The sequence below is a fragment of the Hippoglossus stenolepis genome, chromosome 19, assembly GCF_022539355.2.
Source record: "Hippoglossus stenolepis isolate QCI-W04-F060 chromosome 19, HSTE1.2, whole genome shotgun sequence".
NCBI classification, from domain to species: domain Eukaryota; kingdom Metazoa; phylum Chordata; class Actinopteri; order Pleuronectiformes; family Pleuronectidae; genus Hippoglossus; species Hippoglossus stenolepis.
Genome location: NC_061501.1, coordinates 3,236,284 through 3,251,192, shown reverse-complemented (window position 1 = coordinate 3,251,192; position 14,909 = coordinate 3,236,284). Strand labels below are relative to the sequence as shown.

Here is a 14,909-nt window from a genome sequence, read left to right as displayed (position 1 = left end):
TTAGGCAGTGTGGCCAACAGGTAAACTGGCAAACTTACAAGTTTACCACCAGACCAGTGCACCAAAAACCAACAATATTTCAACAAGCAGGAAATCCCAGTTTACTAATCTGTAATGAGATATATGAGTTGTGATGTTTTTCTGTCAAACACAATGAAGTGATGAAGTCATACTGGTCTGCTTTGATTTCCAAAAGGGAATCAGAGCACGTGCACGAAGGACGACTGGTCGAGTGCGTCTAGTTTTTCATAGTTGAATTTGCTACCTCAGATTTCATTGGTCCTTACTTTTTTTTCCACCTGAGCAATTACCCAGAATGCTTTTACCTTGTACATAACAGTCTGTCATGTGACACGTAAATACACAAGTTTGCCAGTTTACAATGACCAGCCGAATGCGCCATTATTCTATGTACAGTACAATATGCAAACACTGGCAAGAAGAGACGAGTGAGTGTGCTTTAATATTAACATAATTATTATTATTATTATGTGTGTGTGTGATAAGTTCAAGTCCAGAGCTTTTTATGTGTGTGTTTGTCCTGGTTTTTGTCTTCAGTCTGCAGAGCATGGCTTCACACACTGTAGATGCTCACTGTATCGAATGCTGAGGAAACCTTTCTCTTCTTTTTAGCCCCAAACTGATTTAATGGCAAATCTATTGTTTGGGATTTTTAATGTAGACAGCACAAATAAAAACCCTTTATAACGTAGGTTTAAAAAGACACATGAAGTCATCCGAGTGCATGTAAACTCAAGAAGAAGAAATTATATAATAGCAACACATTTTTGAGAATGCTAATTATGTGTTTTTCATTATGATTGTTTCCCACAAATACACATTGGATGCCTGTACAGAGGCAAATTAACCACTAATATGAATGATTTGGTTGTAGTGATGGTTTGTTTCCTTTAAATTATATATTCTCATGTCTGCTTAAATAAAAAAAAGGTCCTGGAACTTAGTTTAATATAATGTTTGAGAATTAAACATCTGACAGGAGTCAGGAGTTTAATATTTATGTTGACGTGATTCACACATTTCAAAAAGTGGTGATGGAAATGAACAACGTGTTGTGGTGCCACTGTCAGAAGAGTGTAAGGGGCACAGTCTGGAGTTTACCCAGAATCCTCAGGGCAGGTGGAAATGTACAAACAGGAGCAGGTGCAATGACGCCCCCTCGTCACTCCAAGGTCATTTTTTCCACGTGAATGAATTATGAATTTTGCTTAGAATCTTCCATTTTGATCAGTTTTGAGTTCTCGAGATGAAGGAAAATGAAAACCTGTGTCATGGTCAAATTGTCTTCCCTGAAAAAGAAAAGAATCTCCAGATGGAGCCTTTCCTGTACCAACACAACAAGAGTCCTGACAGAGGAGGGACGTCCTGCCTGAAGTGCAATAGTCCTTTAAACAGTTGAGACTTGTAGCAGCTTAACCACACCCCTTAATGTTTAGCACTTTACTTTTTTAAACAGTGCGGATGTTAATGAAGACTCAGGAACGTGTTAGTGATTTCACAGGCTTCGTTTTCCTTGGTCTCTGAACTCAAAACCAACCAATCAGAAAGAAACATCCCAAACCTTCTTTTTGGTGGAATTCCCCTTTAATGCATAATAGTGACGATTGTATTTTGCTGCTTGCTGGTCTAAGCTGTTTAATTTATTTATTTGTTTGAAAAATGTTTGTCTGACTATTTATCACTTGAGCTCATTTGGTGGAGACAGGCTTGCTGTGTAAACTCTGTTCATAATCCTGAAATGCATCACGGTCTCTTAATATTTATGGGTGTAAGTGCACATTAATCCTAATAATCATTAATCAAACTGATCCCGGGTCATCGTCAGTGTCTTTCCCTGTGCAGTGATTGGACTTTGTTGCTGTGTACGATGTCGCGCTTTGTAGCGGTGCACTTTAGTGTCGAACCAAAGCCAATGAATGCCCTAACAAATGGGTGACATTTTGAATTCCTGTACAAATCGACCCTTTTAGGACATTTAAGTAAAACAAAAAAGATGAATGTTATGTGAAAGCTCTAGTTTGACTCAAACTGGAGATGTAAATGCAGCTGTGCATTTTTAACCTTCCACCAAGGAGATTTTTACACAGACTTGAAAATCATTTTCTGGGGTTTAATCAGGACGGTTTGAAAGAGCCACACCCAGATAATCATTGTACAGATTCTAGCTGCTTTTACATGAATGGTAAAGCACGTGTATTGTTGCTACAAAGTTGGAAGAATCCCTGAATCTACTGAGTCCCTCTCACCACTGAACCCTGTCTTCTTCCTGTTGTTGTTTTATTGGGTTTAATTCACTGACGCGCCCATCGCCATTACATCATCTTCACCAGCACTCACCAGGAGATCCCACAGTAACACGTGACTCGGATATCCAGTAACCACTAAGTGAAGCTGGCAGTCAGACGTTTGTTGCTTTTCAACAGTTGCAGTGCTGAGGTACTGATTTCCAGACGTGGGCTCTCCTCAACATCTCAGACACTGTAGCGACTGTTTCTTTTTGTTCCTGTTCAATAACAGTCACCTAGTGGCCTGAACTGTATCTTTTACATTCAGAACTATGACCTCAAAACTAGAATGTGGTCGTCGACTCTTCTTCTTTGACCCTGTTGTGACCTTTAGAATAATATTCAGTGCTAGAGAATACATTTGTGTAATGCATAGTGCATATTATAACAGTAGAGGGCGCACTTTGGATAAAAAAAATCCACAGGGGAAAAGAGTGGGGTGGGAGGTGAGGATGTTGTCCCCTGTTGAATTTTGCCACACACATGAAAACTCAGCTTACACTCACACCTGCACACACACACACACACACACCTCCCTTAATAGCTCTTCCACTCTGCTGACCTTTTTTTCAGCTGTATTCAACTTTCTATGAGTTCCGACAGACTTGGGTCCTTGTAGATATTTTGAGGATTTGGGGAGGGGGTTGGGTGAGGGTGGCTGTTTGGTACCGTTTACACAACACTGGATCTGCTGTCGCTCCTCGCCTGTACATACCGACTTCTACTACTTGTAAAGGAATCAAAACTCTTTGGCACTCGTATAGCCAGCACTATGCAGAAACGGAAACATTTTCTTTGGCATGCTTTGAGATGCAGAATACTATAGAGGAAACTATACTAAAATGAATAAAGTCTGCTCTAATTTCTTATTTAAATAATCACTTTATTGGGAAAAAAGAAAAGAGCTGTCCATGGTCAAAATGGACATGAGGGCGATGAAGCTAAAGACTTTTAATATTGTGCACATTTCTACTTGCATGCTGCACCGAAAATCATCCAGCAATGAGAGGTTTTTGACGTGCAAAGCAGCTGATTTTCCGCTGTATGCTTGCAAACTGTGTGTAGAGTGAAACACTGAATTCTTCCGGGTTCTTCCGGGAGAGTCATATTTATATATACATATATATAGGTATATATATATACATACTACTTCCAGGTCATGGAAGAGAGGGGTACTGAATAGCTGCAAACATAGTGATCCTAGATGATACAATATGATATTGTATATTTGTATCTGGTTGCAAACCACTGTAATGGAACGATGCATGTGTGGCAGTCCTGGGCAGAACTATTGCTGTTTCCCAAATATCGAAGGGCACTTGATTTACCTTTATCACGTCTGTGTTTCCACTTTGGCCTCCGAAGGTAAATCAAGTGCAAATAAACTATTATAAATTCTGCCTTTGCCCTGCTGGGATGGGCTGCACCCTGAAGAGTGACCGTTGTCAACACATCTGAGAGTGTTGTCGGACCACGGCGATCTTTCTATTCCCTGCATGCTGTGTTCAAATCTCACACACATTTTGCCTTAGAGTACAGAGTGGTGTCCACAAAGGCCTCCCAGATGTTTTGACAGCAGCGGATCTTTTTAACAGTGTATCCTGTATGACTGACAGTCCCTGGAACATTGAGGTAACCATGGATACTTTGTGACACCGGGCTGGTCAATGGAGTGTTTCTTATAATACATGATTCATATCAAATGTGGAAGACAGCTAGATGGGACAATGGGGAAGCTTCAGGTTCTGATTGTGTGATAGCATTATCAATGGTTGAACTTTATAAAATTTCAAAAATATTTCTTTCAATAAACCTCTTTGAAAGCAAACTCACCACGGCTGCACTGATTCTTATTACATTTCATGGGACTGATGGTTACATGTGGATTCACAAACAATGGGCCCCCGAGCACAGACATGGTAAAGAGACACATTTCCAATTTACCAGAGCTCCTTCTACCCACTTCACCCAAACCACACACACTCAGTGTTCACCCATAATAGCTCGATTTTAAGTAGCCTTTACCACTCAGTTTATAAACAGCGCACAAATACACATTTACATACTGCACTACACAACACTACAATACAAAGCACTGCACAACACTATAATACACAGCACTACACAACACACTACAATACACAGCACTACACAACACTACTCTACAATACACAGCACTACACAACACAACACTACAATACACAGCACTACACAACACTACTCTACAATACACAGCACTACACAACACAACACTACAATACACAGCACTGCACAACACAACACTACATTACTTTACACTACTCTACACAACACAACACTAAACTACATACACTCTGAACACAAACGCAGCAGACGAGCATTAGCCTGGCATTAGCCCGCAGTAGCTGTGGCCTGTAATTGATATTTATTGCCACAAGGTGTCGCTATAAACCTAAAATATGAGACTCGTACCATTTTGAAAACAGCATTTCATTATTTCCCTCCCATGTACTTTAGTTGGAGCTTCATGTATTTACCATCAGTTACTACACAGCAATGATAACCATTATTAAAATGATTCATGATCACATCAATCTAATAAACAGTGAATAGTTTGATATGTTGTGGAACATTCACTTCTATTGGCTTTATTACGGTAAACATGAGATCCCACAGTATGAATGGGCCCTGGTGGATCTGTGGTCCAGGGCCTCGGGTGAGCTCCACGCTGTCCGGCCGCGGTGTGTCTTCGTCCCGGTGACATTTCGGTGATCCAGGCGCTTTCAGGGCGTCTTCCTGGGCCGTGTCCGTGTCCAGAGCGCGTTCCTCCCGGCGATTGGACCCGCGGCGTCCCGTAAAAGGAGTCAAACTTCTCCATTGCACGTGCAGAGTGTCTGTCAGCGGTGCGCGCCGTGACGACGCAGGGCCGTGATTGGACAATAGCCTCGTCGCTCAGCGCTCACCTCCCATTTGATTGGATAACCCAAGAGCCAGTCGGCGGCATCGCTTGGTGATTGGAGGAGGGGAGGAGCACGTTAGTTCGATGCCAGCGGACAACCCTGTTGGGTGGGCGGATCGCAGCGGTGACAGCGACGCACGGAGACTCCTGACTAAAAGTGTCAAAAAGCGGACAACTAACGGTGAGTGGCGCGGAAACAAGACGCGTGTGGGTGAGAGTGTGTGTGCGCGCGGAGCGGAGGTGTGTGTGCGGAGTGTGGAGCGTGTGTGAGCGCGCGTGCAGGGTGTGTGAGCAGTGATTGTGGATCACCTCTGCATCACGGTGCAGGAGGATGCTGCCTTCATGGGCTGCTCGGAAACTCGCTCCCTTTCTAGGGGGAGTCCGCCGAGTGCGCACGCCCTGTTCGTAATGCCAGAGTCAGCGGAAAGAGCAGCTGCAGCTGTCGTGTCAGCGCCACCGTTCGATTCCCGACTTTCACTTTCCCCTTCTCCGACATGTACATGCACTCCTACTCTAGTGGGCAAACCAACATGGTGGCCCGGTTAATTCCCGGCAACACGGGGGTGCGCACTGAGGAGTTGCACTGTCACAGCGGGCAGGAGGAAAGTTGTGCAAGCTGTGTGTGTGTGTGTGTGTGTGTGTGCGTGCGTGTACGTGTGCGCGTTTGGACTCCATTCATTTGCAGTGTGTGGGAGTCCACGTCTGAACAGCTAAACGACTTGTGTTGCACTATGTTTAGATCACAAAGCCACTGTAGTTGACCTCTATAAACTTAACCCTGTACGTGCATGGATCTTGTACAGTTAATGTTTATAATATCTTTGTTCCTGGCTGGGTCCGTGTTTCTAGTTAATATTCTTCTGCTCTTCAGTCTGATCAAATCTGAAAATCTGCAGAGAAGAAGCATATTCTCCTCCTCTCCACCGCCCCTGTGCTTTCAGCTCCTGTCACTTCTCATCACATGTTGCTGAGGATAAACCTCTGTCGTTCCCTTTTTTCAATTCCCTTCCTGCACTGATTTACACTCACCTCGCAGATAGCCCTGGTCCACATTATGCAATGCAGCAATCCTCCTTTAAATCTGTACAAAGATGATAATACTCAGCTTTGATCGATGTTCTCAGAGAAGAGCTATGAATCCACCGAGCGCCAGAATATAAGAAACATCTCTCACTGCAATGAGTTGATTTAATATCTTTGTGACCATGTAAATCAAACCTGAGCATCTTGTCTGTGATAAAGTAGAGATCATGGTTGAGTTGTTGAGTTGTTGTATAGTATGTCCTCTTGTTTACATTTTTCATAGCTTACAAATCATAGTCTTGGTTAGCGGATGAGGTTTTCTCAGTTGTAAATACGTCCTTTATGACAGTTTTACTATTAATAACCAAGAAAATTCCTGTCCGGCTAAAGACTGAGATGTGGGTAAAGACTTCAGGAAATAAATGGACATGTAGTTTTCAAAGTGATGAACTGTGTCTGTTATGAAAGATATAAAACTGAACTATTCACATCATGCATTGAACAAAGCTCTAACAATACATTAATCCGCTGTTTGATTCCATTGTGCTCAGCATTATATCCACACGACATGATTGTGTTGAATGTTACATAAGATGATCAGCCGCTCCTAATGATGTCCACAGACAGTTATCTAATAACAAAACCCCTTCCATCACTGGGGATCACACCTTCTCCATCTTGTCAGTGTTGAATGAAAAAGATTGATTAAAAAACTGCTGCACAGTCTGACACGGGCATTGCTTCCACTGGCACTGGGACATTATGTACTGTTTTTGTTATGTATTGTCTATGACAATATCACAATTGTTGTGTTGACTTGAGTACGGTAACCTACTCAGTTTTCAAAAACACGCATTGAGATTTCACGCCTGACTGAGTCATGTTGCCCAGTAATATGAGACTGTGCATTGAGTGTGTTGCAGTGGGCCAGTATTTAGTCATGGGGATGACTGGTGTTAAAATTAGGGAACCAACGGGGACAGGAGGCACAGATCAGACACCACCAGCTTAGCAGTATTCATCACCAGGTTTAAATACTACAAGTGGGTCCTCCTCACTAGCTTACAGGCAGTTTGTATGCTCCCATCAACTAGACCCAAGATACACACTGATGATAATATTCCAGTGAACCAATATCCTCCTACCCACCCCTGTCTGAACTGTATGAGTAATATGCTACAATTAATGACCAATTACCAAGAGCGAGTACAGTATAAGACCATATAAGAGTTTTTTGAATGATGCTAAATTGTCTACTCATCGTTAACAATGAAATTCCCCTGAATATCTACACAGAAACTGACAAAAACAGGAGAATCCCAGCAGAGAGGATTGTACGTCACCCTACCCCCACCCCACCCCTCCCTGTCTCCCTCACTGTCTCACTCCGTCTATCCAGATTACTCTCCAATCCTCCACAGCCAGATTACCGAGTGGGAAATAAGAGGTGGGACTGATCTAAGGCCCGGAATTCATTATGGACCTGATCCAATCGCATCCCTAAAACGTCCCACTGCTGGTTGCCTCTCTGTAAGCCTGCCAAAGTGATCAGGTATTAGGCCCGAACGGCTGGCAGCCATCACACAGGTCGCACTCAGTGACATTCTGACTTGCTCCTGAGCTGCTGAACTGAACAGTGTCAGATGTGTGATGCACAAGTTTCATAACATACAGAGATGGATGGACATGAAACACATGTTGTGCTGCACCTTAAGCTGCTGTTTGACCTGGACTGGGTGTCTCCCAGCTCCCCTGTGGTCTCTTGAGAGAACACTCAGCTGTGCAGGAGAGAATAGATAAAGAAACATCTTCATTTCTCAATTAGAAACATTACATGTCCAAGTGAAAAAGTGTGTGTCCTTGTCTTGATCAATACACGGACACATAATGGATTTATAATAAGCATCAATACACTTTCATAGCAGGAAGTGCCCTCTTCTGTTCAGTGTTGCTCTGCCTGGTGGAGGCTTTGTGTTACTTTGGATTCGTATTGTGAAGCTAGTTGTGTTGAAACTCCTGCTAAGATGAAAAACTCCGTAAGTGCAGCCATGTATTAGAACCACTGCAGCATGACTGGTGCCACTAAGAGCAGATATTTCCACTTATTAAACTTCCTAAAAAGAAAACCATCTGTTTTATTCCCTCACTCTTTTATAAATACACCAGCTCAGCTCTTAACATTCTGCTACAGTACATCTGAATCAGTTTCCTGAGCAGGCCCACTTTAATACTCAGCGGCCTGTTGCCAATTTCAAATAGCACTCTCCGTAGTTTTATAGTTGTGGATTTTGGATTCTGGGGGAAAAAACTCTTAAGTGTTCTGAAGTAGAGAAATCTGACTGAACAATAAGCTGATGAACCATGTAACAATGGCAACAAGCATAGATTCTGGTGGGACATTGTCTCTGTCCCAATTCAGGGGTCTTCTCCTTCACGGGCCACGTATATGAACACAATAGCTGAACCGAACTGAGCAAGTTCTACTGAGGATTTCCTTGATCGGCGTCACCAGCTTGTTGTTTTAACACGTGTAGCTGTTCAGTTGAGTTAGAGCCTAAAACTCAGGCATCAGATGTTTGTCTCTTGCCAGTGCCAATACCTCTTTGAAAAATGGTTAGTCACCAAAGCGCAATGGATCCTAGGATAGGCTGGGTTGGGTTTTGAGGGATCCACCCATTGGAGCCTTCTTTTCTCTGGGATGGAGGGATGCATGTGGAGGATCCTTTAAAATGGCCCCTGAATCGAGACACAGTCTTTGACAGTACAATGTTCCTGGTTGTAAGTGGGAAAACAGTCACTGCCTGGTTCAGCATGACATTCACTAAAGCTGCAAAGTGGATATCTATGTTAGACATTAGCCACTTTCAGGAGAAATTGGGTAAATGGATCAATTAGACGAGTTTGCTAGAATCTCATGTCGGACACTGGCGTTGGATAAAGTAAGCTTTGTTTAGGGAGCATCGTTGTAGGGTTGGTGGAATGGTTGGTCGTCTGGTTTCTCATAGAACCCTGAAGTGAAATAATATACAGCACACTGCGTTTAAAACCTGTAACATATTCAAATCCAATGACTGTTTGCTGCAGAAGGTTATTAACGTGAAGAAAGTATGTAAACCACTGTCAGTGTTTTCAAAAATGGTATTTCAGTCTAGTTTGATATATTTCTTCTGACTAACAAATGTGCAAACATGAATAGTTATTAGTGATCAAATAATGTCATACAAAGTCTAATAAACAAATCAATGTTGTATAAAAAGTATTAGTTCAGTACTTTTTCAGCACATCGTAACAAGAGGTATTTTTCCCAGCAGCCCCGTTGACATGCTAGAGCAGGTGTTGGTAAACACATTAATTAAGGGCCTGTAGCTAAAAAGAGCAGAGGCTTAATTAATGTGTTTACTCACACCTGGGTTAAGCTGCTCTAGCATGACAACATGGCTGCTGCGAGAAAGATCTATACCATGATAATACTGAGAACATTGTTCTAGTCAATCTAACCTGTGGGTAAAATCCGGAGAATCAGCCACAGAGTTTACCCAGAGTCTGTCTTTCACACATGCACAACGCAGCAGGAGGTTTTCTGCACGGACGCGTTCACAACAGCATCAATTCCTCTGCATTATTCAGGCGAGAGGTGCAGCAGGCAGAGACAGGAGGTGACGTATGATCAGCAGCAGAAGGTCATCTGGATTCTAATGTGATTGTAATGTTCCATCTTCACAGTGGGTCCAGAGGGAAGAGTTTATAAAAAAATGTTTAATATTTATCACAGTTATATTTTCAAAAAAACAACTCAATTGGCATCAAATGTTGTGGAGGGATGGTGGAAAGGAGATCAAATCAAATCAAATCTACTTTATTGTCCCGTGGGGAAATTTGTCTTGGGCCAAAGTGCTACAGCGGCTGCAGAACAGTACTTTGTACAACAAACGACAACAAAACAAAACAGTACACAAGGAAGGACATATCACGTAAGACCCTGAATAATAATGCAGAATAAAAGTGATTTGAATATTGCACCTGCCCTAAAAGCAGGTAAAATGATAAAACACTAAAAGGATATAACAAGGCATTAAAACATAAAACCCAAAGTATACAATGTGCCAGACAAAGTGCACAAGTTATTGAGATATGTGACCAAATTCAGCACGTCCCCATATTGAGTAGCGTGATGGACATTTGGATGAATGAGAGCCTGAGGCGGTTGGTTTTACACTTATAGGCTTTGTAGCCTATAAGAAATAATCTCCTTATATTTTATACCCAATCACTGCCTGTGTTTAATTATGATTTTTCTCAGCTGCATAATGTCACCATTTGTCTCCTCTATGTATTACATAGACCACAGGTTTGCATCTATATATGGGAAGAATTATTAGTGCTCTTTTGTGTGTGTACCTCTGTTCTTCCATAAACAAACATGGAGGTTCATTGGATACGACATAGACCAGAAAACTATACCTTTAAAATTATACCTCACACCGTTAGTAACACTAACCTCTTTTACCACCAACACAAGGATCATGGATGAGATTTACAAAAGTAAAGGGGAGAAGTGCTCAAAACAGGGAAGATATAAGGAGGAATAAACTAACAGACTGTTCCTGATTGGGAGTGATCCTGGTTTCTTCACAGATCCAGTCGACTGACATCAGCTGACTGGATCTCAGAGATGTGTGGGAGTGTCTCTTGATCTTCAAGGCACTCTCACAGATCTGTCTTTTGGCTCTCCAAACACACACACACACACACATGCACACACACCCTCCTTGTGTCTTCTCACCATAAATTATCTTTAGTGAGCTGTTGTGTTGAAGCTTATTTGGGAGTTTTCGGTCACGGGTGAATCTGAGGTGCAGGAAAGCTGATATGGGCTCGTCAGTCAGGGTTTTCCCGACTGTAGCAGGATACTCTCTTCAAGGTCGTCACACTGCCTCATGCCAGCCTCTGTCGAGGAGTCAGGAAGCAGAGGAAATCCATAATGCATGTGCTCCTGTGCTGCCGACTGCTGCTGGTGTTGAGCGCAGTTTAGTCTGAGACAAAGACCACATTATCCTGACATGGTGAGGCTTCCTCACTTTTGTTGTACTTCACCTTTTTTTTGACAGGACAGGTTTTATTCTCACTTGAGTTCCTTAATTGTCAGAGATCAGCGTGTCCTTCATTAGACTGTGTGTAGCGTGGATGTTGGGAACATTTGGAGCCAGTTGCATGATGGGAATACCATGCGTTTCATGGTGGTCAGAGTGGTGAAGGAGGGGTGTGATTCAAACAAAGTGCTGTTTGTCCACTTCTTAAGAGCAAGTGTTTATGCTCCTCCGAATGCTCAAAAGCATGAAGAAATGTAAAAGATGGCTTTCATAGAGATAATCCCTCAAAGAGGCCCACACTTTATGACAGTGGCTCTTTGAAAGGTATTCACGATGTTGCACTGTGTAGTGCACAAAGTTGCCAAAGTTGGTCTATAAAATGTAAGAAAAAGGTGAAAAATACCTTCACAATTGCCTCTGAGGCAACGTCTTGAAATGCCATATTTTCTTTGATCAACAGTCCAAAACCCAAACTCAGGTCACTATCCTAGAAGGCTAAAGAAATCCTAAAACACTCATGTTAGGGAAGTTGAAACCAGAGTTAGTTAGTTGGTATTATTTCAGTTTAAAATGCCCTCAACCCTTTCCTTATCAGCCGTCGCACCAAACAGAATCCAATCTGTGGATCTCGTGGGAAATATTTAAATCAGTGTTGAGCCTACATTCGATGTGGGAAACGTTTCATGTGGTTAACTGTCAAATCAATGTGGCTGTAAAGATTTGGATTTCCACCAAAGCATCTGTTATAGCTCAGTTGTTAGAAGTGTGCAATTAGTTCAGATTTATGCTCGGAGACGGTTCAGCCAGGTATGTTGGCTTGTAGTTAGGGTTAAGATTAGTCACAGCCAAATGTAAGTCCAAACCCCAAATGGCTTTAGTCAGGTTTCAGTTTGTACTGATCAACATTAAAGCTAAATTTAATTATTGTATTTCTGTATGGGCTTGTTGTTAGAATAACATTGAGGTAAGTCACAGCCAGATTTATTTATGAATGGTCACTCTTGCAGGAGTTTATCATACCCAAAAATGCACTTATTTTTTCATTAGAGAATAAGAGGAAGTATGTTTCTCAATTGATTATTTATCACAGATTATTGATAATTCATGTATAGCAGCTTTTAAATGCAATGGGCAAATAATGTGTTTGCTAAGGGAATGTAAAGCAGCAAATAGCAATGTGTCAATGTCCGTCTCAGTTTCCCAGAGACTAAATAGAGTTTTTTATCTGTTTGACCAAAAGTCCACAAGCAGATTGTTTCCAATTCAGGACCAAAAGTACAGAGAAAAGTAGCATCTTGATTGCTTTTGGAAATGCTGCTGGCCCTGTTTTAGTTTGAAAACTCTGGGATGTATTTTAGTGTGAAAGGGCAGAAACTGAGAAGAAAACAAATGCAGCAGCGTGGACAACCTATAGTGATTGATCCCAAAGTGCTGCTGACTTTGTTGTCAGGTCTGCACGAGGCCAGCTATTATATTAAGCAATCTGCGACGATTCCTGTGGGGTTGCACATGCCAGTATACCTGCATGTAAAACAGTGTTGAAAAATAAAACATATAGGTGTGAAAGGAGTAAATTAAAACTCCTGCTCACTGATTCTTTATCAAGTATTTACCTGTTTTAATAATCAATGCGTCAGGGCAACGTGTTAAAACAACACTTAGCACTAGCTCCGAAATGTGATGAGTAATCCCCAAGACATTTTAGTTAACTGAGTCAATCATGTGTGAGAAAGTTCTACCGACTTATTACAATGTAATTTTTCTGCTTTAATCATGTATACAATGCTTGTTAATAATATACGTTGTAGTTTTGTGGATTTATAAAGTTTACAAATGGTGGCAAGTGACTCGACCAACAACTTGTCAGATTCTATTTGTTCTCTAAGGACTCTTTCTTAGAGCAACCCGTCGTACCCTGTGGTGACTTTTCACAAAAGATGTCCATATGCGTTAGTGAGTGTGAACACGTACATGGATATTTAATATGTGTGTGTGGCTGTAGGGGTGGAGTCTGACATTGCGTGACAGCGGCGGATTGAATGAATGAAATGATGGAGGGAAAGAGGGCAGAGAGGAAGAATGGGATGATACAGAGTGAACCGGTTGCTGTAATCCCCCCCTCGTAACAGTAGCAGCTGGAGCAGTGTGTTGGCGACCCGGCTTTAATACTGCCAATCAGCCCTGATGGGAATTATACAGCAGGCTGAAGAGGGGAGCCACACACATGGGTGGATAGGTAGATGGACAGATATGGTTGAGAGGTGTTCTAGGCTAATATTGCTAATATTAGTGAAATAGAAAAATATAATTTCCTGTTATCTTTTCATATCCTCTGCTCATTTATAGTTTCATAAATGTCTTTAGCTTTAAAGTAGAGATCTGCTCCTGGTTTCGGATGTTAAATTACCCTTAAATGTGACTGCACATAATATCGAAAAAGGCCCTGAAATGCGTAGCAGTGCATCCTGAGAGGTATGATATAACAGAAATGCTATAATCCTAGCTTAGTGATGAATTCGAAAGAGTCTGCCAGACCGTATGTAATTAAATAGACAAAATACCAAGAAAAAAGGGTAAAGGAGAGTGACTGAGAATGCTTGAATAAAAAAATAACAACGGAAATGTGCAATGCTGGGGAAAGCCATGGCTGGAACATAGTGTTTTTGGCCATCACTCAATAATTCATATGTTAATTATGACACATTTGTTTTACCCATGTCCAATTGGATAAAATTATGAAGTCCTATTTATCTGTAAGGTCAAAGGTCATCTTCACTTTGATGTCTTAGCGTTCAGCCATCGGCCAAACCCAGGAGGAAAAGAACTGGAAGATAGTGACCCTGTTTCCTGCCCGTTGAGTGGTTGGCAGAGCCTGTGAGGCGAAGTGGTTCTTACTGTTTGACCACATTCAGAGCAGAATAATCTTTAGTGTTCCTCAGTGCCAGTTAAGAGGTTGAATCTGAGGTTACATGTGTAAAAACACAGTATTAATATCCTCACTGTGAATATTCAACTAGAGGAAGAAATGCTTGCTGCTGCTTTGACAGTGACTCAGCCGTTGTCAGGATTCTCCAGGTGGAAGGTACATTTTTAATTGTGTCGCACATATTATATCTTTGCGTGACACAGCTATTATGATACACTAACCCTGTACTTTAGATGATATATTATGGAGGAAGACATGACAGCTGCCAAAGAGTGAAGACAAAGTGTCTTGATCCCCTCCTGCTGGCGGCAGTATAGATCACACATCCCGCATCCTCCATGTTAGTGGCTGGGGCAAACTAAGGTGTCAAAGATGGTTCCTGTCTTTTTAGGTAATTCTTATCACACTGATGTATAAGACTGATACTGACAACATAACCTACCTTATTTCTCCCATTAGTTATATCCATACTTCTCTATTTTGAGTAAATATATATGGTATTCATATGTATAGTATTTTGTAATATTTGAAGATGAATATAAATCAATTGTTGGCATGTGGAAAAGAATCAAATATCTGTGAGCAGGCATCAGGAATGTGAAGCATTTAAGTTCAGGGTCAGGTTC

At 41.7% G+C, this 14,909-nt stretch overlaps 1 protein-coding gene across 9 annotated transcripts in view; it reads left to right on the top strand.

Annotated features, from left to right (window-relative positions):
- The first annotated feature begins 5,281 nt into the window (after window positions 1-5,281).
- Window positions 5,282-14,909, top strand: part of LOC118098393 (microtubule-associated protein 4) — a 97,598-nt gene continuing 87,970 nt past the window's right edge. For all 9 annotated transcript variants that reach the window (XM_035142145.2, XM_035142151.2, XM_035142147.2 and 6 more), the window contains exon 1: window positions 5,282-5,425. In XM_035142145.2, the coding sequence (XP_034998036.2) occupies window positions 5,329-5,425 (97 nt within the window). In that variant the 5' untranslated portion in view covers window positions 5,282-5,328. The remainder of the gene's footprint in view (window positions 5,426-14,909) is intronic.